The sequence below is a fragment of the Trichosurus vulpecula genome, chromosome 5 (genome assembly GCF_011100635.1).
Source record: "Trichosurus vulpecula isolate mTriVul1 chromosome 5, mTriVul1.pri, whole genome shotgun sequence".
Classification (NCBI taxonomy): Eukaryota; Metazoa; Chordata; class Mammalia; order Diprotodontia; family Phalangeridae; genus Trichosurus; species Trichosurus vulpecula.
In genome coordinates this window covers 70,246,825-70,274,379 of record NC_050577.1, presented here as the reverse complement: position 1 = coordinate 70,274,379, position 27,555 = coordinate 70,246,825, and the positions used below count along the sequence as shown (strand labels likewise).

The following is a 27,555-nucleotide window of genomic DNA, read 5'->3' as shown; positions in this document are numbered from 1 at the left end:
ATTGGGTATCTTACCCCACAGGAAAGAAGGAGGAAGGAGATAAAGAAAGGGGGGACGATAGAAGGTAGGGCAGATAGGGGGAGGAGGTAATCAAAAGCAAACACTTTTAAAAAGGGACAGGGTCAAGGGAGAAAATTGAACAAAGGGGGATAGGATAGGAAGGAGCAAAATATAGTTAGTCTTTCACAATATGAGTATTTTGGAAGGGTTTTACATGATGATACACATGTGGCCTATGTTGAATTTCTTGCCTTCTTAGGGAGGGAAGAGGGGAGAGAATTTGGAGCTCAAAGTTTTAAAAGCAGATGTTAAAAAAAAAAAAGTTTTGCATGCAACTAGGAAATAAGATATACAGACAATGGGGCATAGAATCTATCTTGCCCTACAAGAAAGTAAGGGAAAAGGGGATGGGGGGGAATGGGGTGACAGAAGAGAGGGCTGACTGGGGAACGGGGCAATCAGAATATGTGCCATCTTGAAGTGGAGGGGAGGGTAGAAATGGGGAGAAAATTTGTAATTCAAACTCTTGTGAAAAATCAATGCTGCAAACTAAAAATATTAAATAAATTTAAAAAAACATGTATACAGGTTAGATTATTCAGATGAAAGGAAATTAAAAACAAAAAAATGAAAATGAGAAAATCAGCTTGGACTCTCAAGTGTCATCTTGGTTATTAGGTATGTGATAACAAATTGTAGAGAGGCCGATTTGGGCTTGATGGAAGGAAAAACTTCCTGGCACTGAGAGTGACCAAAAAAGTGGTGGACTCCCTCTCACAAGAGATCTTTTAAACAAAGGCTGAGTGTTTACATGTTGAAAGAAGAGATTCTTGAACAGGGGCAGATTGGAAGAAATAGCCTCTGAGGGTCTTTCTTAAGATTTCTTGGGTCATTGATGGTTATCTACTAGGGTCTAAAGTATCCTTAGTAATATTTTCTGAGGAGAACGTCAGAGACTTAGTTTGCAAATTTTTAAAGTACTCTCTACGTATCAGCTATTTAAACTAGGTATATGAATGGACCTGGTGTGACCATTTTGCTAACTGGTTGCTCATTAGTCCTGCTTTCACATAGTTATTGCCATTCAAAATTTCTGACCAGTTGCTTTTGTTGGCATAAAGTATTGAAGGAATCCTCACAAGTTCCTGTTGGGTAATTAGGATCTAAAGCCATAGCAGCTTTACAGAAACCTGTTTAGCATCTACTCTTTGTTGGCTGTTAGGGAACGAACAGTATTCAGTGCATGTACACAATGCTAATTAATTGGTTTTGGCATGTTGATCTTTACCCAAAATGAGGGTTTGAAATCAACTTACAAATACTGGTTTGCTTCTTAAATAATTCTCTAGAATGAAGGCAAAAATTGCAACAAGCTATTTTTTTTTTAAATTTCTTTATTTTTAGTTTACCACACACGGTTCTACATAGTTTTGAGTTCCAGTTTTTCTCCCCTCCCTCCCCCCTCCCTCCCCAAGACGGCATGAAGTCCCATATAACTGTCATGTATAACTTCGCATTGAATTAATTTATGCTCTAGTCAGGTTATGGAGAAGAATTTTGACTAATGGAATGAATCATGAGAAAGAAGAAACAGAACCAAAAAAAAAAACAAACCCAAAAACAAAAACAAAAGAGAAGCAGAAAAGGCGAGCATGTAGTGTGCCTCAGTCTGTATTCAAACTTCGCAGTTCTTTCTCTGAATGAAGATAGCATTCTCCATCGTGAGTCCCCTGGAGTTGTCCTTGCCCTTTATGTTGCTGAGAAGAGCGCAGTATGTCAGGGTTGGTCCTCACGGAATCCACATATCTGTGGCTGTGCACAACGTTCTCCTGGCTCTGCTCCGCTCACTCAGCATTATGTTGTGTAGGTTTTTCCAGGTTGTTATGTAGTCTGCATCATCCCCATTTCTTATGGCACAATAGTATTCCATCACCTTCATATACCACAGCTTGTTCAGCCATTCCCCAATTGATGGGCATCCCTTTGCTTTCCAATTCTTGGCTACCACAAAGAGAGCTGCTATCAATATTCTTGTACATATGGGTCCTTTTCCCGCTTGCGTGATTTCTTTGGGATACAACCCTAGAAGTGGTATTACTGGGTCAAAGGGTATGAACATTTCTGTAGCCCTTTGGGCATAGTTCCACACCGCCCTCCAAAATGGCTGGATCAGCTCACAACTCCACCAGCAATGCAACAATGTTCCAATTTCCCCACATCCTTTCCAGCATTTATCATTCTCCTGATTTGTTATTTTAGCCAATCTGACAGGAGAGATGTGGTATCTAAGAGTTGTTTTGATTTGCATTTCTCTAATCAGCAGCGATCCAGAGCATTTTTCCATATGCCTGTAGATATCTTTAATTTCTTCCTCTGAAAACTGCCTGTTCATATCCTTTGACCATTTCTCAATTGGGGAATGGCTTGCAACAAGCTATTTTAAAATGTAATGGATAACATCTTTCTTGATAAAATTATTGAAAAAATAAAAATTAATTAATTAAAATATATAAAAATTTATAAATTTATAAAAATTAATTCAATGGGCAGGCTGATTTCCAAGTTTGAATATACTTATCCATTGCCTTTAACGCGCAGATATTTTCAGGAATGAAATTTCCTCTAAGTAGAAAAGTGCACTCCTCCAACATGACTAAATATGCATTTCATACATGGCATATGCTGAAGATCATGGTTTACATAAATATATTTTGTGAGAGTCAGTAATTGGATTTTCCATTTAATTATTAATAAGCATTTATTTAGTACCTATTGCAGAGACTATGCTAGGCTCTGGGGCTACAAAGACAGCAGTCTACAGTGAAACGGTTTTTGTCCCCAAAGAATTTACATTTTGTTAGTGGAGATAACATTTAGTACTTGTGTTGTGTGTGTGTTTAAGCATATACATAGGTGTGTGCAAGGTGTCCCAAAAGTCTTTGTGCAGTTTTAAGCTATTAATTGTTTGAATCAAAGCAAAATGAATGTTTAAATGTATAAACAGTGACCAAACAAAGGTGTGCTTCAGAATGGAAAGTTCATCTGCCTAACACAGTGGTCAACCACAAGTCCAGGCAACTGATGATGAACATAATACCCACCTCCTGACAGAGAAGTGAGGATCTTAGCCTGCAGATGAACATATGTATTTTTTGGACATGGCCAATACAGGAATTTGTTTTGATTTGACTATGAATATTTGTTATGAAGGTTTTCTTTTTCAATGAGAAGAGGGGAGAGGTTGGAGGTAGAGAATAGATTTCTGTTAATTGAAAAGAGCAAAACAATTTAAATGGCATGTTCATTTATTTGTATCTTAAATTGAAGTATCTTCAAATAGTTCCCATCTTACCTACAACCCTCTCAGTTCTGGATAGCTGATTTTACTTAATAACAATTGAAGATCAAGTGCAATATGGCATTTGATATCTAGAGAATTTGTAAGGCATGGTGTCTTGCTTATTTATTGGTTGCTTAAGGATACAACATTGTTTAGTCCTTTCATTTTAGTGCCTGAGGTACACTACATGCCAAGAAGACTTAGTAGTTTCAGAATTGGAAGGGGTCTTTGAGGTCATCTAGTCCAAACTGCTACTTCAAACAGAAATCCCACCACATCACTTCTTCACTGGAGGGTGTTTGTAGCCAGAGAAAAGTTTATATCCTAGCACTGTCTCCAACTACCTACCTGTGTGACCCTTCTCACAAATATTTTTTTAAAAATAGGTATCTTTTGTTTTTCACATCATCAGAACCCTTCCCAGTGAGCCATCCCATATAACAAATAATATTTTAAAGGGAGTATAGGAAAAAGAAAAAAATTAGCAAACCAATAAGTGCTTTGAAAAAAATCTAAAATATATGCAGTATTTCCCATGTACATCTCATCTCTGCAAAGGATTGGGATGAGAGTGTCTTCTCATTTGTCTTCTTTGAAGCCATGCTGGTTCAGTGTAATTTTGCAACATTCATTTTTGGCTCATGTGTCTATTTTCCTGCAACCCCTCCATCATTGACTTCCTATTTTGGGACTACTATGCCAGTTTGCTGGGTATGAGGTGAAACCTTAGGTTGGTTTTGACTTGTATTCCTTTTCTTGTTAGTGATCTGGAACATTCTTTGGTAAAGTTTTTACTAGTTTTTCAATTCTTCTTTTGAGAACTATTTGTTCATATTCTTAGTGCCTTCTTAAACTAAGGATCACATTCAGGGACATTTTTTTTCAGGATTTAGCCTTGGTCTTCCTAGGCCATACCTGCTTATGGTACGTGTGTTTTAAAAAGTAAATTTTTGACAGTATTGTTACAAATTATCAATTTTTTTATTGGAAGAAAAGCATATAGAAATACTGCACCTATTTCTGTGACTGTGTCAATATGTTTCAAAATATATGCTAGATAGTGAAAAATTCTATCAGATTCTATTCCATAGGTATATATTGCTCTGTCTCCAAACTTAGAATTTCTGTGGAACTTTGACTATAATGCTTTATAGATAGAGTCAGCGGTAGGATTCCAGTAGAAACAAGATGCTTTCGGTTTATATTCTCAATAGATACTCAGTGAGAAGCATTGTCTTAATATGCAGAGAACTGATTAAGAGATACCCAAGTACATCTTTTATTTCGTGTTCTCACTTTTTAAATCCTCTAATCAAAATTTTTTATGTCGTGACATTTTTCTGAATGGCAATGGGCTGGTAACATACTTTTTTGACTTGGATGGATGGATGGATAAACCTATAAAGCATTTATTAAATGGTTACTGTATGCTAGACTCTGTTTCAACCACTAGGGATACAAATATGAGCAAGTGAGACAGTCCTTGCTGTCGAGGTTCTTAGATTTTAATAGGAGAAGAGAACACAAAGGGGAGCTGGCCTATGGATGGGTGACAGCTAGCATATAGATGGAAGTGCGGTGGAGGCCTGAAACCTAGGCAAAGTAAGGCCTGCATTGGCCTGTTAGAGCCCAGGGTGATTCTAGGGAGACAGTCAGCTTTTAGGGAGAAAAGAGATGGAGATCCCCTGGCCTAGAGATTGCTGGGAAGAAGATAGACTCATGTAAATAGTAGAAGATATCCAAGTGGGAATTGATTTGAAGCCATTATGAAATGAAATTATGATATCAACCAAATCTTTTGTGATTAGTGCCTACAGCAGAAAGAAGAAAAGTACTAGGAATAATAAGCTTCAGTTAAGTTTGCAGAAAGTGATTTTTCTTTTATTTCTTAAAGAGTTTTATCCCACCTCATATTTAGGGACATTAGCAGGGTAGCATAAAGAAGTCGGACTGGCTTCTGTCTTTGCAGTCCCTGTCCTAGGAATAAATGAAAGATTTCTATTTCCAGCACCATCAAGCTGTCACTTTCCCCAAGCAACCAATTCACTCAATTTTCATTTTTAATCAACTATGTTTAAATATGGTATATTAACCAAAATTAAATGTAAGCATGTAAGAGTGATTTATAAAGCACACTGTATTAGCTCTTGCTGTAATTGATGGCATGAACAGTCTGCCTTCTTTCATTTTTCTTCCTTTTTGATAGATTTTCTTACTAATGCACTTTGCAGCAATCCAAGTGAGGCAAATCAGGTTATAATTATCTGGAACTTTTGTATGGTGCTCAGGAACAAAGGGCTGCCTACATGCTGACAAAGGATTGTATTTCTTAAGATGTCGGCATGTTGACTTTGCTTGGATGATGCCTGTAAAACACTCAGAGAGAAGCAGCTATTTAATGCATCATCCTTTTGTGTGTGGTAAATTTATAAAATAAATTATGTTTTCCATCAAAGTCAGAAAACAGAACATTCTGGTGAAAAAGACATCCCATTCAATAAACTGTTGCTGTATATGCCATATGTTAAGGTATATACTGTCTTCTTATTCAATTCTAGCTCCCATTCATTGTTTAATTGGAGTGTTTGTCCAAGATTTATTTGCTGATGAGTGAACACTTAGGTTGCCTATCCAGCTGAATGTTGTAGCCTAAATAATAGGCGGTCCTCATCTACTTAATTTTTCCTATGTTAATAGTTAGGCCAAACCTTTGTAGATAGTTATGGGTCTCATTAGAAGGCCCTGCAATATTCTGGGCTGGATGTAGTCGGTAAAATGACACCCACAGAAAAGAGTTCTGGAGGACTCTGGGGAATCCCTTCCTAGTGTGTATCTATACTGATGACCATCTACAGCAAGTAGACATTGCCCTGTTTTGTCTCACTTGGTTTTAATAATCAGAGTGCCACTGAACAAGGTTTTCTTTATTATATCTTTTAAGAAATCTTATATAATTTTGACATAGGTTGCCTTTGGGAAATTTCATAATCCTTTTAATGATTTCAAGCTTTTCCCTGAAACAAAGGCCCACCTTTTAACAACACTATTCTTCTGGTGTTGATGTATGTCTACAAGTCATGAAACTCTCCAGTCTATGAAGAAGTTGAGGACCATCCAAATGGAGTGGAGGGGCACATGGTGGATGTGAGTGGGCTGGGACACATTACAGATAAGGAATTATGCAGGAGACATGGTGTAAAGAATACCTTCAAAAACAGATGTGCATGTACAACCTATATCCAATTGCTTGCCTTCTCAATGGGGTTAGAGAGTGGGGAGGGAGGAAAGGAGAGAATTTGGAACTCAAAAGTTTTGATAATGAATGTTTAAATTGTTTTTACATGTAACTGGGGAAAAATAAAATACTAAATAGATTTTTTTTAAAAAGTTGTGCATCACCATGACCAGAAAAAAGCATGTGATAGGTTACACAGCCATTAAAAATATTTTTACTGATGGACTTTGTTGTTATATCATATTAGTTTATACATATATACCCTTGTTATCTTGTCATCCAGTAAGCCTTCCCTAATAACAAAGATTAAAATAGAAAGAAAAAATTAGTAGTATCCCTGCAATATTAAGAAAACTCAAGAAAGGCCCATGGTAAATTGGGCAGATTCCCAGTGGTGAATTTAATACAGGAATTTAATAACACAAGGTGGTTAGTATGAGTGAATTGCATTCTACATCCTTGGAAAAAATGAGATCACAGATGCACTGGGGCTTTTGCGTCCCAGCTTGGGTATGTCAACTCTGACATTCTTTTCTTCAGCTGATAGAGATCATTTTTAGTGGCAAAATAAGCTTTTAATCTAGTCCTTGAAATGCTGTTATTGTTCAAGAAGGAGCATAAAGGAGAGATCACCAGAAGTCTGGTCACATAGCAGGACTGAAGGATAACTAATAGACTGCCCATTGTAATATTAATGGGATAGGAAGATCTTTCCGCCCATTAATAGGCCTGTGTGACCTGCTTTGAGCTCCCACCCCGCTCATGGCTGTGATGCAGCCTGAGTTACATGGAGCCCATGGCGGGAGGAGCTTGCCCAATGGAACAAAGAGCAGGAGGTGAGAGGGAGGCAGAGCTGACAAAGAAGCGAGTTCGAGAGGGCAGAGGGAGGAATTTTCCTGGGGGAGCTTGTTTGTGGGGAGGCCTAACATAAAGATGCTTGACATCTTGGCTCCCTGGATCCGTGATGTATACAGATGTTTTTGTCACCTTGGTAAATTTTGCTTTCTAGAGTCTGGATAAATATTTTGGTTTTGTCTTGGAGGAGGAGAGTTTATTATATTCTGTGATTCTACCCTGGAAATAGGCCTGCATGTTCATAGCAGCTGCTGTGGGTATCACATTGGTGTTACAGCCATGTGCTTCATTCATATCCAGGCTATTCTAACACATCAAGGGCATTTAAAATGTACCTGTGGTAAGGATTTCCAGGATAATGTGGACAAGAGTCACACAGGCTGGATGAGCCAGAATGAATCATGCTTCTCTTCATTGGAGAGAGCACCCCCATAATTGAGATCACAGAGCCATATAAGAACCAAACTATTCTTAGTATTGTAACACTGAGAAAGAAAACTTAGATTACAGGATGCATTTTTTTTAACTTGCTTAGTTTGAATGTCTGGGTAAGGAGGTAAGTTAACAGAAAAACCCCTGTAGAGACTGTAGCAGTTAGCATATCTTGACCAATTTAAATGCTATTTTGTAATGATGAAGAAATCGAAAGCATAAACATTCCTTATGCTTTATCCAATCAGATATTAACAGGGGTCCCATTAAGGTGATGGCCAATATTATCATTTGGTCATAAGCTGTGTGGTATTCATGCTAGTCGCTATGGTTTTCAAGTTTAAAAGGGAACTGCAAATTGTATTCAGCACTCCCTCTCACTCTGCGGGACATGGAGTAAGGGACAGTGAAGCAACATTGCCAGCAGGCTGTGAGTCCCTGGGGAGACCCACAGCAGCAGCTGCTTGTGTGGTCACAGCAGAAGGTGGGGAGGTGGCATTGGCACCAGGCCTACAGCTCTTACCCCTCCTCCCTCTCCCCGCCCCCCCCAATCTAGAGAGAATTCTATGTCTCCTAGAGTCAGTTTGCTTACCTAGGAAATTCTTATGGAGCTGAGAGAAAGAATAACTGCGAATTTCCAAGTTCATGTTAGTTACTGCAGGGTCTAGTCCCAAAGAAACTTTACAATAGAATAGACTTTCTAGAATTTTCACCCTTAGAACAGGAGATAATACTCTACAAACACCATGGCTTACCCAGGGGCCTAATGCAGTGGGAACCACATGCTTAGCAGCAAGAGGAGTCTTGTGTAGAGAAACATCAACCCTTACCATTTACTCAAACCTCCCACTATGATAATGAGAAGGAGGTGAGGAAATGTATTACATAATTCCTCCACTTCTAAAGGAAGGTATTGAACATAACTTTTTTATGACTGTTGTCATTATTATACTGTTATTTAGTAGTGTTGTCATCAGGAGTTGTTGGGTTGTGTAAGATTTTCTCCCCTTACAATAAGTCATACTAGACAACAATATTTTTCAGTTCACATATTTTTACATGTCACCTTCCATTTTCAGCTATTACAGCGTTGTTATTGTATACGCTTGTAGCAGCTCACTTTCCCTTTCCTCCCAACCCCTCCATTCTAATTTGCTTTGTCAGAAATACCAGTTAGCCATGTTGTCATTTTTGTATGTTAAGTGAGCATCAGTACATTGTCAGTGAAGGCACCTTCCATAGAGGAAAGTGCATGGGCTTTGTAACAGCTATGTTGGCCTTTTACATTTATTTCTGGATTAAGAGCTACATTCCAATGACAGAAGTTGCTGAAAATTTGACCCCCCCCAAATAAGTGAGTTGTTACACCAATCTTATGCTGAAAATATAGATTGTGTATACATTAGATAGATAAATCATTAATGTTTCAGAAGATATCAACATTATTATTGGTGTGCAAAAGTGCCAGTTTATCAGGAAGTCAGCTTAATTAAAACATTGGGTATCAGAGATACCCTGTATTAAGATGAAAGAGAAGAAAAGTTACCTAGTTATACATTGAGAACTAAGTGGACTGCTCAATATACTGTTGATTTATGATTCTCCATCTACTTATTAAAAGTTTATGATTCCTGAAAATTTTGTTTTGTAAATACAGATGAAAATAAACATTGCACTAGAACCTATTTATAGTATATTAAAATTATTTTCTAATGTTTGTAATGGTATTTGTTGTTTTTTTTTTTTTTAAGGCAAGCCAAGGACATCACAATGGAGAATTCTTTATTGGTACCTCCAAAAGATCAAGGTAAGGTAAGACATGTGAGGAACAATGGTCATTATAAATCATTAAATTATATATATTATATCATATTATATACTGTACATATAATATACTATATTATTATAAAAACCTCAAATTTATTAATTTAATTTCTCAGTTACTATACAACCACCCACTCAGCATGGTGCCTTGTACAGAGAATATCTGAACTGAATTGAATTTTTAAAAATAACTTTTTAAAAATTTTTTGTTATTCTAAACATGATAAACACCAACAAACGTGGATATTTCCATATATAAAGAGGAACAGAACAAAAAGATTGTATATAAAACCAGAAATTTCTATTACATAGTTTTGTTCTTAAAAATATGTAATAAATTCAACACATCAATTTCAAAACTGTCCTGCTTGTCTCTATCTCCCTCTGAACTTCCTTTTCTTCTGTGCTTTAAAAAATATCTTCAATTACTACACTCTTTCCTATTTCCCTCTTTTTTGGTGGTACTATCACTAATAGTTTCTCTCTCCCTTCTAGATATCCCCCAAATTAAAACAATATGAAACAAAATCCTCCCCTGTAACAAATCAGCATAATCAAACTGAAAATATGTCAGTCTGTACCTTGAGTCCATCACTTCTCTATCATTGGCCATCTAAAATAAGCTTTGGTCATTGCATTGATTGGGTTCTTAAATCTTTCCGGGTTGTTTTTCTTTATCATTTTGTAGTCATGGTATAAACTGCTTTCCTGGTTCTACTCACTTCACTCTACATCAGTTTATATCAGTTTCCCCAGATTTTTCTGAATCATTTCATTATTTTTTTTGAGGGGGGAAGGCAGGGCAATTGGGGTTAAGTGACTTGCCCAAGGTCACACAGCTAGTAAGTGTGTCAAGTATCTGGAACCGAATTTGAACTTAGGTCATCCTAACTGCAGGGCCGGTGCTCTACTCACTGTGCCACCTAGCTGCCCCATCATTTCATTATTTCTTATGGCACAGTAATATTTTGTTACAATTGATGGGGAACCTCCATAGTTTCCAGTTCTTTGCCATGTCACAAAGTACTGCTCTTATAAATATCTTTGTGCATATGGGTCTGTGTCTTCTTGAATCTTTTTGGGGTAGGGAGTAGAGCAGGTATAGGTGGAAGCACACTTTGTAGAATAAAGCAGAAAATCCTTTATACTCATTATGGCACAAAGGTGTAATAGAATAGTTGTTGGCCTGGGATTCGGGAGACCTGGATTCTAGTCCTATTTTGGCCACTAACTATGGGGAAGTGACTTCACTGAGTCATTTTTATGAGTTTGTTTATAAAATGAGGAAATTGAACCAGTGCTTAGGAGAGGAAAATAATTACATAGTCTTGCTAATAATTTTAATTCTATATGAGTCCCTTGAACAGAGGATTAAGGGAGTGAATAGCTAGTTTGGAATATAGAGAATGAGATTTGAATTTCTGGACCATGGTTTAAAAGAGAGGTGTCAAACACAGGGAAATCTAAGTGCAGCTGAACCAAGTTAAAATGTAAATGGGAAATGTTTAACCAAAGAAATAAAAATATAACACAACATATGGAATGTTAATTTGTAATTTGTTTTGTAAGTCAATATGCTACCTGCAGGGATTTGTTTCTATTTGAGTTTAACATCACCAGTTTAAAATATAGGAATGAAGCGCTCTTAACTAGGGATAAAGTATATATAATGAAGGCTGATGGAATGTGTGTTTGCACAAAATTTGCAACATCATTGCCAAGTCTAATAGTACAAAGTAGCAGATGAAACATGGGAAGAAGAATATCAATAGAGACAATCAAAATACATGGAAGACAACTTAGAAGAAAAGAGTCAGTAATAAAATACATAGCCTCCGATGTCTAATCATAAATATATATATATATATATATATATATATATATATATTACATAGATAGATAGAGAGAGAGATAGATAGTACTCAAAATAAAGTATACTGCGTGTTCTGATGTGAGGAGACAAGTTTGACTTCATAGAGGTCGCTTAGACTTGATTGGATGGGACTTAAGCCTAGAATATAACTATTCTCATTCAAAAGAAATCAATAGATAGATAAAAATAACAGTGGACTAGTATTATATATTAAGGAGATATACTTACATGTGAAAACTTAGTGATCCAAGGCAGGGAGCATGATGAGGAGTCAACAGAGGGGTAAACAGAGGTGGCTCATGTTCTGTGAGGATGCTAGGGACTGCTTCTACTGAGGGAGAATTAGATGAAGAGTTTGGGTAAGAGAGCACTAACCTGCATGGAGGCATAACATAGAAGTAGGAGGGGATTTAAGTTATCCAGACATCTGCTAACACTTTCAGGCTGCCCAATGCCAAGCTGAAAATTCTTGACTTGATTTATTGATTAGTGCATTTTTCAAAAGGTAGAGTAAGTGACAAAGGGAACTAGCTGTTCTTTTCAGTCTGGTTCAGATCAACAAAGAGCAAATTGGTCAGTGAAATAGAAATCACAGGAACCTTGGGATAAAGTTGTTATTCCATTTTAGAATTTGTGATAGAGGGGGAGAAAGCCAGGGATACTCTGGCCCCCTAGATTTAGGAGAACAGATTACAAAGGTTTCAGGACAGGTAGGATCCCATGGCCTAAAATTCAGAGAGAAATGTCCAGAGGAAGAAAAGATACTGATGTAGATACACAAAGGACTTTATCAACCAGCTTAAATTTTTAAAGAACAAGTATAGGAGATGGAAGCAAGGGCAGATCATGAAAACAAAAGAGTGGTGTGGCACTGTAAGAGTAGTGTCAAAAATACTAAAGTTTAGGATGTAGTAAGGCCAGCACTGAATACTAAGGACAATAACATTTTTATTTTCAGCTATGTTGAGGGCAATAAGAAGAACAAGGAGGGAGTAGGAAGGATAGATTAGGAAGGAATAATGGAATGAAAAGACTGGACTGGAAAGGATCAAATTAAATCGAATTAAAGACAGTTGAAACCCAAGATAAATACAAAGATTGTAAGAGAGCACCTACCTACTGTTTCAACAATACGGCTAGCAGCTTCTGTGGGGGTGTAAGATCCACCCACAGCCAGCACCCAGAAAGCTGCCAACAGCACAAGTTCTTTTGATCTGCTTAACTAAGGAAATCAAGGTGAAGAGGTTGACAAGCTTACTTTAACTCAGCATACAAATATCATTCCCTTAGTTCAGGGGAAAAAGCCAACACACTGAACTTCAGAGCAAATTACAAACAAATTACAAACATTAACAGACAGACCAAATACAGATTCATAGTTACCAACATCTAGGTTCAGCCTGGGAGCTCAGAACAAGGGCTGGCCCAGAGTCACACATGCCACCACTGCTGTGAGTAAGAGAGCTCCAAAGAACAGCCAGCCAGCCCCTGGTTTTTATATCTTTTTCAGCGTCAGGGGTGAGTCACACATGCGACTCACCCACGTGACCTAGAATCGTCACAGACAGGCGGACTTAAACCCATGTGGTCTAAAAGCCTCTGCTCTCCCAGACATGTAAACTAGGCCCTCCCTGGAGTTAGCCCCACCTTGCGCCCTACCTCAGTTGCCAATCCACACCCACTAAAGTTTTACACCTAAAATAGGGGTTTGGGCCTGGGGCTTAGCACCTAGTAAGGCTCAATGAATTACTCAAATGGAACAAAAGCCAAACTATTCAAGGGCACTTGTTGAACTAAGTGCTAAGGAGCCCATTTTGCCTACCAACACACTCCACCCCTTGTGCTAGGATACATAATCTAATCAGTCATGTTTCCTAGAATGTGTACATTGTGATCCAATTACGAAGGAAACTAAAACATATCATTCACAATAAAGCAAAACATATCATGTGGATTGGCAACTAAGGTGGGGCCCAAGGTGGAGCTAACTCCAGGGAGGGCCTAGTTTACATGCCTGGGAGAGCAGAGGCTTTTAGACCACGTGGGTTTAAGTCCGCCTCTCTGTGACAATTCTAGGTCACGTGGGTGAGTCGCATGTGTGACTCACCCCTGATGCTGAAAAAGATATAAAAACTGGGGGTTGGCTGTTTGTTCTTTGGAGCTGTCTTACTCACAGCAGTGGTGGCATGTGTGACTCTGGGCCAGCCCTTGCTCTGAGCTCCCGGGCTGAACCTAGATGTTGGTAACTATGAGTCTGTATTGGGTCTGTCTGTTGATGTTTGTAATTTGTTTGTATTTTGTTCTGAAGTTCAGGGTGCTGGATTTTTCCCCTGAACTAAGTGAATGCTGTCTGTATGCTGGATTAAAGTAAACTTGTCAACCCCTTCACCTTGCCTTCCTTAGTTAAGCAGATCAAAAGAACCTGTACTGTTGGCAGCTTTCTGGTGCTGGCTGTGGGTGGATCTTACACCCCCACAGAAGCTGCTAGCTGGATTGCTGAAACAGCTACCCTTGTTGATACTGTCACCAGTCCCAAATGAAGTATATCCCAGGGGATGAAAGACTTGGCAAGTATAATTGGGCAATAGCTAATAGCCAAGTGATCCTAAAAGTTCATGAAGAAAAGGAAGGGGTGCCAAAGTTCATGGAAAAGGTCAAATGTTACCCCGATTTTCAAAGAGAAGTGGAGAGAGTAGAGTCTGCAAATGAAAACTGGTAAACATGACTTTTAAATCTGACCAAATTCCAGAACATAATACTAAAGGGATGATTTATGTACAGGTTTAGAAAGACTTTCTAGTCCTATAGTCCGATCCCTTTATTTTAGAGAAGAAGTAGGGGACACCCAAAGGCCTAAGGCCAGGATTACATAGCAGAGTCAAAATTTGAGCCCAAATTCTCCTCTGACTCAAAATATGTCATTTCCACTTTATAACAGTAATCACCAAGAACCACCATCAAATGCAGATCATATCATATAAGGTGACCTGGAACAGGGAAATATCCTAAGCAGAGTATCCCCAGATTCCAGCCAAGCATTTGACAAAGCCTGTCATACTATACCTGGGGACTGGGTAGAGAGATGTTGGCCAAATGATAGTATGGTTAGGTGGATTTGGAGCTCACTGAAAGTTGAAAATTACTAATGGCCAACATCTTCTAGAAAGGAGTGCCTAGTGGATAGCTCCAGAGGTCTGTTCTTGGCCCTGTCCCTCTGTTTCCAAATTCTGTATTTATCCTGTATTTAGTTGCTTTGTAAGTACTTATTTGCATGTTCTCTCTCCCATTGGATTGTGAGCACCTTGAGGTCAGGGACTGTCTTTTGCTTCTTTTTGCATCTCCAGTGCTTAGCACAGTGTCTGACACATAATAGATGCTTAATAAATGTTTATTGATTTTTTGCTATTAGGTAGGATGAAAATCCTTTGAGATAAGAACATTGTGATAATGATTGACAATGCTATTTAATTAATAAAATTAAGCTCTAAGTTTAAAGCTGCACTAAGACTTTGGGGATGCCCTGTATATAAAAAGTTTCAGCTAAAGGTGTATTAGACCTTAAGATTTGGCTTAAGTGTCATGTCATTAATAAAACCATACCTGTTTCTGATGGTGGGCCATTTGATGGTGCCAAGGGCTTTGGCGGTGAGAACTTTATTTTCTGGGTCTTCAGTAGCCATGGCTGCTAAGGAGGAAGGGACTGCAGCACTGGCAGAAGTAGCTGCAGATCCTATCTCCATAGAGAAATATAATCTTTAATGTTTTCAAAGCACTTTGCCCATGACACGTGTGGGAGGTAGGTAGTGATTATTACTATAAAAAATGAGGATTCTGTAACTCTATGATATTAACTAACCTGCCACAGTCCCAGAACTAAGATGTGTCTGAGGTGGAATTTGAACCAAGGTTTCCTGACTTCAGCGCTCTCTTGACTAGCTAATATGAAAATAGGTTTGCTAAATTTTACTGACTGGGCCTGGTATGATCCTTCGAATTCACCAGCCATCTACCCAGCTCTTCTTTTGACTCTTAGATCATTGTCTCCTGAGCATACTTGGCGTAGGATGAAAATCCTTTGTGATAATGATCTACCATACGAGACTGAACAATTTCTTAGGACTACAGAGTGAGAAACTGTACTGGGAATGGTTTCAGCCAGTTGCACAATTGAAAGAGGCTCTTAGAGACAACCACAGAGGTAAACAGCAGAGGCGAGTACCCTGGCTGTAGTGTCTCCTCTATCCTTACTGCCTGTGTTACCTTGGGCAAGTTACCTTACTTCCTTGTGCCTCTGTTTCCTCATCTATAAACTGAGGGGGTGAGACCAGATTTTTAGAGATCCCTTTCAGCTTTGAATCTGTGCTCCTGTGATCCAAAGTTTCTTTATTTGTCAAGTGGTACTCAGTTCATGTGTTGCATAATAGTGAAATTACTGATGTTTTGTAGAGATTTGGGGAGATTATCTTCATGTTAGTACTCAGTGATAAACATTTTTAACATTGTTCTTCTATCATTGGCATTGAATAGTTCTGTTTTGGGTTGTTGGGGTTTTTTGTTTTATTTTTTGTGGGGAAGGAAGATGGGGGGGACTATTCTTTAAAAATCACAATTTATTCTTCCATATATTTTCGTATGAAGTTCACATGAAAATCTTGATCTTTATGGACTAATAAATGCCATTCTTGGATTTTGATCCCATTAGATGCCGTTGAATCCCATTATATGAAAAGCAAGATTTTCATATGAGCTCCCAGGATAAATTTACCATTTTTATGTGGGTTCTCCTTAATGCCTTCATGTTGGAAATGGAAATTTTCCAGTATTGTAACTTTGATGAAATGCTATTGCGTGTTGTTGGCTTGTTGTAGTACTGACAGAATGCCAAATGAAAAATATGCACCCTTAAAAAAAAGTTGCTCCCAAAGTTAAAATGACAAGAATGAGTAGAGGCCTATAATTTGTCAGGAAAAATTTACATCTTAAGTCAATTCTGGTTTTTTTATTGAAAACATAGAAGAAATGAAAACATTCCTGATGATCAGTTAAGGTTATGGGTGTTTTAATTGTTTGAACCACCCTAATTTTTGCAACTTTTAGAAATTATACTACCCAGACGTGGAAGCTGAGTATATGTATCAATGTCAGTGGAGCCATTTGGCAACAGAAACTTCAATTAACCATGTAAATATATTTCATAGCATCACATCTCCCTTTGTCAGAACCCCCTGCTGCCTTTATATCATTAACATAAGTGCAGGTGCAAATATCATTTATGTACTTTGATAGAAAGCAGTTGGAGACATTTCACTGTGGGACACAACACTTTCAGATTGTGTACATCTGTTCAAATAATGTATCCAACCCCAGTGACATGAATGCAAGGATAAAAACATCTGCCCCTGAGACCATTTGCCATACAACAGATGCTTACATCTTTATTTATGCAGATGGTTTGTGTGATGAGTTGAGCAGTGATGAAAGCAGAAAGGTTTGACAACGATATTTAAAATATTGCTCTGTCCAAAAATGTAACTTAGTTGCCTTTTTTGTTTGTTTGTAGAAGTCTAATACCAGTAGGAACAGAAATCCATAAATCTACTTGTGTTTTTAGTACAGCAAAACATATTGTTCTTGGCTTTAAATAAATTGGCATCAAAGTCCTAAACACTTACGCAAACGTCTTAAAACAAATTCTAGTGTATTATGTGACAGCTTACAAAGAGCTTGCAGGTGATATGGAAATATATTTCACAATCAATTTTGAATGCATTTAAGTCATGCTTAAAACAATGCTCAAGAATTTGGATTAATTTGGAAGTGTTTTATGTTTTATTACGACGAGACTTTGAAATATTGGACAAAATAGGAATGGCATTTGTTTGAACATAACTGGGGTGAAATGATGCTATAAGTATGAATTCAGCTTGAGTTTCTAAAAAGTGATATTTCATCATAACTTTCTGAAGGACTGAACATTTGTGAGATTTATCAGACTTTTCATGATTTAATATGTATTCTTGCACTTACCTACTGGTGATGTTATAGCTTGGCTGATAAGAAATTTGTTGTTATAATTTAGCATTTTTATTAATACTTTAGATGTTCAGAGCTCTGTCTGTTAATTGATGATCATTAAGAACTCTGAAATGGCATGTTTTTAAACTGACACAGAGCAACTCAAGTTTATGTACTTTATTTCCTATTCTCATTCACAGAGAGAGGTTTTGGTGTAGATAATAGAATTTAGGATATTAGAACAGGAAAGAATCTTAATTGGCTCCACTCCTTGTATAGAGGAAATGTGCTCAGCGAAATATGTTGGTGACTTGCCCAAGATCATGCAGCTCTTTTAGTCAGAGATCTATCTGCTTCTGGGGAAGACGAGAAGTTGATAGATATGTATTGCCATTTTTACATATTTATAAATATGAAAAGTGCTAGGAAACATGAGTTATTCAAAACTGAGAATGTTGAATTCTGTCATGAGTGAGTGTCTGTGTGTGTCTGTGTTTTTCCCTGTGATCACTTTGGTATCTTTTACTGGTTTTTCACAAATATTTTCAGCATTTTATTCTTTATTTTAGTGAAATTCTTCCAAACTTTATCCACTAACCAAAGTTCTCATTACTCGTGCACTATTATATGATTTGCCTACTTCTCATGATTAACTTGAGGTTATTGCTTGGGCCAGAGTAGGCTAAAATAGTTCCTGCATACCCCACCTCTCGCCCATCTCACTCATCATGTTCTAAAAAGCCATAAGCGGTCATTGTCAAGACTATATTCAAAGTATTATTTCACCAATGAAGGTTCTTCATAAGAACAAGGATTTTGAGCCCATAAAACTTAAACACAGAGCTCATTCATAGTGACACTGCAAGTGATATATTATTCAGCATTGTTTAAGATTATTATCAACCACAGAGTTGTTCAAGAATATGTTCTTTAACATTTAAAATCTCTCAGGAAGATATAGATGAAGATGAAGATGAAGAATGAATCAGAAAATCAGCCAGGGTCCTTAAGGATCTAAGCTTCCAGTGGAAAGTTATTCTCATTTTCTGTTTGAGATTGTGTGTGCCATAAAGCAGGTATCTTTATCTTTCTTTGTTCACTGACAATGAAACACTCTGTTTTTCTTGAGTGTCTGTGTTCTACTGTATTATTTGTGTTAAGTACAGTTGCAGTAGGGCTTATAGAAGGCTCCCCATGATTCACCATTTGACGTGAATGGCAATTAGGGAATGCCTCACACCACAAAGAACTGCTGAGGGATGAACTCTGGTGGCTACTATATGGATCTGAGCAAATCCCGTCCAGAGTGTGTGGTCACTCAGGCTGCAAATGCTAGTTCACAGAAATCCCAGCTCATTCAGAAGGCCTGTGGAAAAACCAAAGTGATACCTGCTGGCTTGTCTTTTCTGATGAATCTGCCCAAGAGAGGAGGGAGGACGGAACCCTATAAATGGTTCCTACCTGCCAAGAGATTGCAGAGTGAATTCTTACACATTGTGGAATGTTCCTCTCTGCCGGATTTTACAGCAGTCATCAGGAGAATGAGGGACTTGAAGGAAAAGTTAACAGGGCAGAGCTCAAAGGTAGAGGACCCCGAAATGTTCCCTGCAGCTTTGAGGCCGTGTACTCATGTTGTTGTTTGTTCTAGCTTTAATGGTTCCAGAAAGGAAGCCTGTTTTCAATTGTGTGAAGTCAATTTAGGCAATTTTTACAAAAACTGCTGTCTCGGAGCAAATGCACACCGTGGTCAGTACTGGGTACTTAGCTTTGCTTTCTCTTTGTCATTTCCTTTGTTACCTCAGCATTGGTAGAGTTTTTCTGAGTATTGCTGGACATGTGGGACTTTCTTTGAGGAAACTTAGATACAGTGAAGCACATTTACAAAGCAAGTGGCTTAGAGGTTGATTATTTCCATATTTCTATATTTACAGAGCATGGAAATGCCTTATTTTACAAAAGTATCCGTAGTTTACCCTAGTAAGTTTGTCCATATGGACCATTAACAATAGCTGAGAAGCCTGCCTAAGGAAGTTTTGAAGGTTAAAATGTCAAATAGTTGCCAATTGATGGGAAATTCGAAGAGAAACTTAAAATTTCCTCAAAATTCTGTCAATATTAAAAAATTCGATTTTTTTAAAGTTAATTTTCCTCACAGCTTTTCACAACCATCATCTGTGTGAAGTTAAACATACCTGTATTTGAAATAGCTATTCATCAGTAAGAATATATTCCAGATATTAGACTCCAGGTTGTCTGTTCTGTTTTTTAAATTTTCTGATCTGTACTAGATTGCATTTAGACCCCATGGCAGAATTTTAGCTATGGCAGGAACTTCCACTTTTTTGGTGTGTTTTTTAAGTTTGGGTATATTTCTGTTGACTGTGCTATAACATTGAAATCCAAGCATTTCTGTTATTACCCGTCCCCTGTTTCTTGTCTTGGGAGCTTTGCACAGCCACCTGAAGCACTTCTGCAGGTGGTGCTTTTGAGCATTCAGATCCTACTGAGAAAGAACAGAGCCAACAAGCCCTGCTGCCCCGGCAGACGCCAGAAACTTGTGCTGGAATGAGAGCATCTATAGGCATTTATTATGGATATGATGACTTGATAAAACCAAATAGCCAGTTATCATCGACAGAGATTGATGCGATGTTGACTCTCAGCTAAGTCTTCTCAGTTCGTCCATTCGATTGGAGTTCTGAACGTGATTATGTACGACCGATAGAGGTAAGGTTAGAGTGGATTCATTTTTTTAAAAATTCAGTCTTGGTGCATTTGCTCCTAGTGCTCTGTCAGTAGGTGACTGGGATGTTGTCAGAGATAGTGCGATGGGATGAGAGGAGCATTGGAACTGGGACCCAGGAAGCTGGTTTTGAATCCTGTCCCTGTCACTTATGACCTGAGTGACTTTGGGCAAATCATCTAATGTCTCTTGCCACTAAAACCTCAGTTTTCTCATTAGCGAAATGAAAAAGTTGGCCTAGATGGCCTCTGGCTCTATCTCTATGATCCATATGGTTCTTACTGAAGCACAGAGTCTTCCTTTTCAGTGGGTGTCATAAGAATATCACACAGTGCATTGAATGTGCTATAGTTTACATTTGTTAAAGAGGTAAATTGCTTTCTTTAAACTCATGGCATTTAGAGCTACAAAGAACCTTATAGATTGCCTAGCCTAGCACCTTCATTTTACAGATGAAGGGACTGAGCCTATAGAGGTGAAGTAACTTACCTATGATCACCCAGCTGATGAGCCAGAATTTGACTCCAGGTCCTCTGATTCTATCTCAGTGCTCTTTCTATTAAACTCTGCTGCTTAATTATAAACCACTTGGTTGCAGATAATTTTGAACAAGAGCAACTGAAATAAAGAAAAAATTTCACCAGAAACTAGGAATTTTAAAACGCAGTAACTTTAAAAATAGGGAGCTGGGGGCGGAGAGGTTGGGCAGAGTGAGGGAGGTGGCACAGGAAACAAGAAACTTCAAATTATTCAATGTACTTTAAAATACAGTAAAATAATAATGGTTTATAGTTCTCAACCTTTTTATTTGAGTCATTATTTGTAGGGCCCCAAAAGACCAATTAGATTATTTGAATTTAAGAAACTACATTTTATTGGATTAGTCCTTTTTTCGCCTTACTATTAATATCTTATGTAATTGCGTCTGAAAGCCTTCTATAAAGGATGCTGGAGCCCTTTTTGATAATAAATGTAGCTATCTAATTTGTTTAATTTTGTGGGTTATTTGATGATTCATTGCCCAGCATTTTCCCCCCATACTTTGACCTATTTTAAGTCTCTCCCTTAATTATTTTCTTAGAAATTCACTAGAGACTTCCTACAATGCCAGTTGGAGGGTCCATGCTGCACCAAGTGTTGCTATTCTTTAGCTTCCTGTAACTACCAGCACTCTCTGGATTGAACTAGTCCCAGGAAGTCTTAAGGCTGCCTTATTGGAAAGGTGCCAGTTGGTAACGGAGCACTGCTCTAGCCCAAATTCTCCTCCCTCCAACCCTTCAGGATATTATGAGATATCGCCAGTGCCCTACTGCCCCACCCTTGAGGTCTGGTCTCCACAGTCTCCTTCCAGGCTCTGAGCAAGGGAATTTGCACAGCCTCCTGAACCTTGGTTGTGCTATTCTTTCCCTTAGGTAGAATAAGCAACTGTTTTCATGAGGGATCAGCAAGCTACAGTTGCCTCAAAATATCTTCCTTGTTTGCCAGCCATTTGCCAGCCTTTCTTTCCTACTTGGCCTGAAATTCCCATAATTAACATCACTCCTCTGCTTTAACTCTCCAAAGCAAGAAGGCCACTGTTTAAACTGCACAGAGATTATTTTCTTAGTAATATGGATCAGTGAGGGGCAGCAAGACATGGTGGCTCAAGAGCTGATCTGGGAGGTTGAAAGACCAGAGATCAGGTCTCCCATTTCTGATGATTGTTAGCAGTGTTACCATGGGCAAGCCATTTCAATTCTCAGTGCCCCAAACAGAAAATTAGCACCAGTTTTTTAGGGGCTCTCACTTGACTCAATATCTCTACTATTATTCAAGACGGTATTTATTTTACTATTAATTTCTGGCAGCCTGTCAGGTCTGTAGATAGATGTGTGAAGTGTCTGAGCAACTCTGTCCTACCTACATTGGTTAGTCTTTATTGAGGGGAGATGTAATTGTCCAGAACACAAGGGGAAGGCCCATTTGTAGCTCTTTGTGCCCTGCTCCTGCTGGGAATGGAAAGGGGATGAGTGATAACTGTCTTGTTTGCAGAGACAGCGGTCCTGTCATGAAGGAGAATGCAAGGTAGAAAGGGATGAAGAGATTCCAAAAAGACTTGGGGGCTACCCCTGTGAGGGCTAAGAAATGACATATAGGTTCTTAGTTAAAAGAGACCAAAGAAAGCTCGGGTCTGTCTGTCATCAGCTGTTTCACAGGACCCTGTGCTTGGTCATCTTTCAGGTTATTGTTGGCTGGCAGGCTGAGGTGGTGTTCCCTGAGCAGCCCCCACACGGATTGGTGGGCTTTACAACAGGGTCGACTTAGGCTCCCTTGGAAGAGAAGACACTTCTGTTAGCTTGGACTTTTCTGGCTTTTAATTGTAGTCAGTTTTAATCAGAGTCCATCTTGGGAAATAGTTTGAATCTGAGTTAGAATTTATTAAGAAACAGGTGAGTAAGAGGGAAAATAGGAATGGCAGTAAACAACTGGGAATACTTTATTTTAGTTCTACAAAATTTAAATGAACAAAATGTTAGCCTTTGGCTCCCAAGTAAAGTTAGCTCAGTGGTTCCTTCATTTCTTGTGTGGGGAACTGTCTCAAAGGCTGAGGCAGGTGTATTCTTGCCTCCTTTCAGCTCTGTCTTTAGACTCAGCCACAGCCTCTAGCATAACAGCCAGAGGTTCTGGGCCTGGGCCCAAACAAACGAAGAGCTAGGAGGGGAGTCTATCTGCCCAGACAAACCCAGGGACTATATGAACATAATTAGGAAACAGTTTTCACGTGAATAAAGTCGGATCTAAATAAATGGAAAAATATCAGTTGCTCATGGTTAGGCCAAGTTAATATAATAAAAATGACAACTTTACCTAAATTAATTTACTTATTCAGTGCCATACCAATCGAACTACCAAAAAATTATTTTACAGAGCTGGATAAAATAATAACAAAATTCATCTGGAAGAACAAGAGGTCTAGAATATCTAGGGAATTAATGAAAAGAAATGCTAGGGAAGGTGGCCTAGCCATACCAGATATTAAACTGTACTATAAAGCAGCAGTCATCAAAACTACCTGTTACTGGCTAAGAAACAGTTGTGGATCAGTGGAATAGGATAGGTACACAAGATGCAGTAGTCAGTGACTATAGCAATCTACTCTTTGATAAACCCAAAGAATCCAGCTTCTGGGCTAAGAATTCACTATTTCACAAAAACTGCTGGGAAAATTGAAAAATGGTAGGGCAGGAACTGGGTATAGACCAATATCTTACACCATATACCAAAATAAAGTCAAAATGGGTTCATGATTTAGGAATAAAGGCTGATACCATAAGCAGTTTGGGAGAGCAAGGAATAGTTTACCTATCAGATTTATGGAAAAGAAAAGAATTTATTACACAACAAGAGATAGAGAGCATTACAAAATGCAAAATGGATAATTTTGATTATGTTAAATTGAAATGTTTTTATATTAAAAAAGCTAATGCAACAAAGATTAGGAGGGAAGCAGAAAATTGGGAGAAAATCTTTACATCCAATGTCTCTGATAAAGGCCTCATCTCTAAAATATACAGGGAACTGAGCCAAATATGTAGGAATACAAGTCATTCCCCAATTGAGAAATGGTCAAAGGATATGAACAGGAAGTTTTCAGAGGAAGAAGGCATATGAAAAAATTCTCAAAATCACTACTGATTAGAGAAATGCAAATCAAAACAACTCTTAGGTACCGCATCTCTCCTGTCAGATTGGCTAAAATGGCAAAACAGGAAAATGATAAATGCTGGAGAGCATGTGGGAAAATTGGAACATTGTTACATTGCTAGTGGAGTTGTAGACGGATCCAGCCATTCTGGAGAGCAATTTGGAACTATGCCCAAAGGGCTATAAAAATGTTCACACCCTTTGATCCAGCAATACCACTTCTAGGGTTGTATCCCAAAGAGATCACACAAGTGGGGAAAGGACCCATGTGTACAAAAATATTCGTAGTGGCTCTTTTTGTAGTAGCAAAGAATTGGAAATCAAGGGGATGCCCATCAATTGGGGAATGGCTGAACAAGTTGTAGTATGTGAAGGTAATGGAATATTATTGTGCTATAAGAAATGGGGATGATACAGACTTCATAACAACCTGGAAAAAAATGTGCACGATAATTATGCTGAATGAGCAGAGCAGAACCAGGAGAACATTAGACACAACCACAGATATATGGATTCTGTGATGACTAACCCTGATAGACTTTGCTCTTCTCAGCAACACAAGGTACAAAGACAACTCCAAAGGACTCGTGATGGAGAATGCTGTCTACATCCAGGGAAAGAACTATGACATATGAATGCAGATTGAGGCATAATTTATGCTCACCTTTTTTTTCCTTTTTTCTCTCTTTTGTTTTGGTTTTTGGTTTTGTTTTTTTTTTGGGGGGGGGGTTCTGTTTCTTCTTTCTCATGACTCATTCCATTGGTCATAATTCTTCTTCACAACTCAACTAGTGTGTAAATAAGTTCAATGCAAAGTTATATGTAGAAGATATATTGGATTTGATGCCGTCTTGGGGAGGGAGGAGGGCCAGGGGGGGTGCAGAAAATCTGGAACTCAAAATTAGGTAGAACTGAGTGTTGTAAACTAAAAATTAAAAAAAAATTTAAAAAAAGAGCTAGGAGGGGGCAGCTTGGCCCAGCAGGCCCCTCCTTGGTGCAAGCTCCCTGGACTCCTCACAGAATTACTAAGCAAGGCTTATACATATGGTTTTGTAGATAGTGGGCACTTGCTAAATACTTGTTGAATTCTTTTGTCTTTCAATGGCTCATACAGTTTTCATGCACAATGGACAGAGGCCTGGCCCCACCCGCAGGAAGACCTGAATTTGAATCCTGTCTCAGACACTTCCTAGCTGTGTGATCCTGGGCAAGTCACATAACCTTTCTGTGCCTCAGTTTCCCTATATGTAAAATGGGGTTAGTAATAACACCTACTTCATGGAGTTATGGTGATGCTCAATGAGATAACATATGTTATCTTTGATCTTTAAAGTGCTATATAAATGTCAACTATTATTATTCGTGTGTTAGCAAACAATTTTGTTCTACCACCACCCCCCCCCACTCCACCTTCTTCTGCCTCTGATCAGAAAAGAGGCAGATCTACAAATACTTTCTAATAAAAATATGTCCTATATTCTGTGAACAGAACTAAAGTAGTCAAAAAAAAAATGTCAGGAGCCAGGGCAATTTTCAAATCATGTTTATATAATCAACCAAATGACTTATTGATTTTACAGGAACTATAGCTCTTTATGTTGAAAGGGAAAGGAACTCAGTAAAAATATTTCACCTCACTTGTCTTCATTTTCCTCAGCTGTAAAATGAGGATGGTGAACTGGATCATAGGGTCAATACTTTAGCACTGGAAGGGACCTCAAAGGTCATATAGTCCAGCCTGTCCTTTTGGTTGGGAAGTGATGTGACCTCTCCGGAGGTCACCCAGGTATTCTTTAATTGCAGTCCACAGCTGGGTAATTGCTTTCTTTGTTTTTTTGTTTTCTGTTTTCCCTCTAAATTTCAGAAGTGATTTTTCATTTTAGAATTGGAAAGGGGTTTACAACTTATAATTTTACATCATTTTTCAGTGTTTCTGTATTTTGGCTGGGAAGGAAAGAACACTTTGCTTGAAATACTCTTCTCAAAGCCACCCATCATGATGCTTAGTGGTCAGATTTTTTTAGATTACTGAGAACTTTTTGACAGTTAAAAAAAATTTCAATTTAGAAATTACAATGTTGCATTTGATTTCATTGTTAAATTTAATAGAGTTATTTTTATGTCAAATTTCATGTTTTTCCTTATTAAAGGTAAGTTGAGAGTCAGATATTATGTCAGTTTTCAGGCTCTCGAGAAAAGATGGTACTTTTTAAGTCTCTTGTTACAATTTACAGTTCTGTTTTAAAAAAAGAAACAAAAAATCATTTATAGTTGTCCATTGTGAGGGTGAGGGACATGGTGCCCCAGGATCTGGAAAATCCATGTAAACTTTTTTTGGTCCTTTTGTACCAGAGGAGAAGTTTGAATTATTATGGTATTAAAAATAAACTATATTGATGTTATACAATACTCTCTCTCTCTGTGTACATATATACATATATGTATATATATATATATGTATATATATATATATATTATTCATTTCTGAGTTTCTAAACTTTTACTGTGTTGTCTGCTGGCCTTCACATGTCATCTGCGGCTTCTGCAAAACTCCCCTCAAATCCCCATTTAGTATCTTATCCCAACCTGTGATATATCGAAACTGTGATGGGGAAAGTCACAATGTGGAAGGATTAACTGTACTAAGCACATACTCTGTGCTAAGTACAGGGAATACAGAAATACAAGTGAAGGAAGTGCCTGTCCCCAAGGAGCTTATGTTCTAACTGGGAAGACTTGTAGAGTGTGGCTGGGCAGGGAGTGGTGGCTCTTCTGGTTCTGAAATAATGAGAATGAGGAGTGAAGCCATAAAGGAGTGGTCAGACCTACTGTTCCCAGGATCAGGGACAGAATTGATTTGATTATTGTTTCAGAATTGGAAGGGAAGATGGAGAAAGGCTGGTATGTGCCTGAGGTAGCGTGGCAGCTCTGTGCTAAGAGTTGTATTATAATAGATGAAGCTGACAGCTCTTCAAAAGAAAAATAAGAGCTTATGGAATTTCTAAGAGCTTTGGATCAAGTAGATTAAAAATCCATTATAAATCCACTGCCAAAAACTTTGAATTCCCACAGCTTGGTGAGACAAGCATGGCATCTAAGTGGCACCTTTAGTTAGGTGTTTAAAGGCCTTTTCTATTCCCTGGATAGCCGCCTCTTCTTCTGGAATAACTGAGATCTGGGCCTATTCTAACAGAATGGGAAATTGTAGTGACCTCCGTTATTTGATCTATGATCAACCAAAAGGAGGGTGAAATGTGTTGGCAAAGGAAGCTGTCAGGGCCACAGGTAGGCATTTTCCCAGTACTTAAATTCATTCTTTTCATCAGTTAAGACCAGTAACTTGGGAGCCTGAGTTTTTAAGAGCACAAATGTCCTACTTGATATGTAAGCTCAAATTTTTCTCTACTACCAGTGGCCAATCTTTGCACTACTTCCCAATGCATTAAGACCTTTACCAGACACTGGGCAGGTGGGGAAAACAGAGAGCCCTGGGTGCACGTGTTCAAGCACACACACACACCCCAATGGGGCATCCCTTTTTCTAGATCACTAAA

The 27,555-nt window shown here is 38.3% G+C and overlaps 1 protein-coding gene across 1 annotated transcript in view; it reads left to right on the top strand.

Annotated features, from left to right (window-relative positions):
• The window catches only part of ZNF438 (zinc finger protein 438), a 106,507-nt gene that overhangs the window by 64,428 nt on the left and 14,524 nt on the right, over positions 1 to 27,555 (top strand). Inside the window, exon 3 of the mRNA XM_036761589.1 lies at positions 9,614 to 9,669. Coding sequence (XP_036617484.1) covers positions 9,633 to 9,669 — 37 coding nt within the window. The 5' untranslated portion in view covers positions 9,614 to 9,632. The remainder of the gene's footprint in view (positions 1 to 9,613; positions 9,670 to 27,555) is intronic.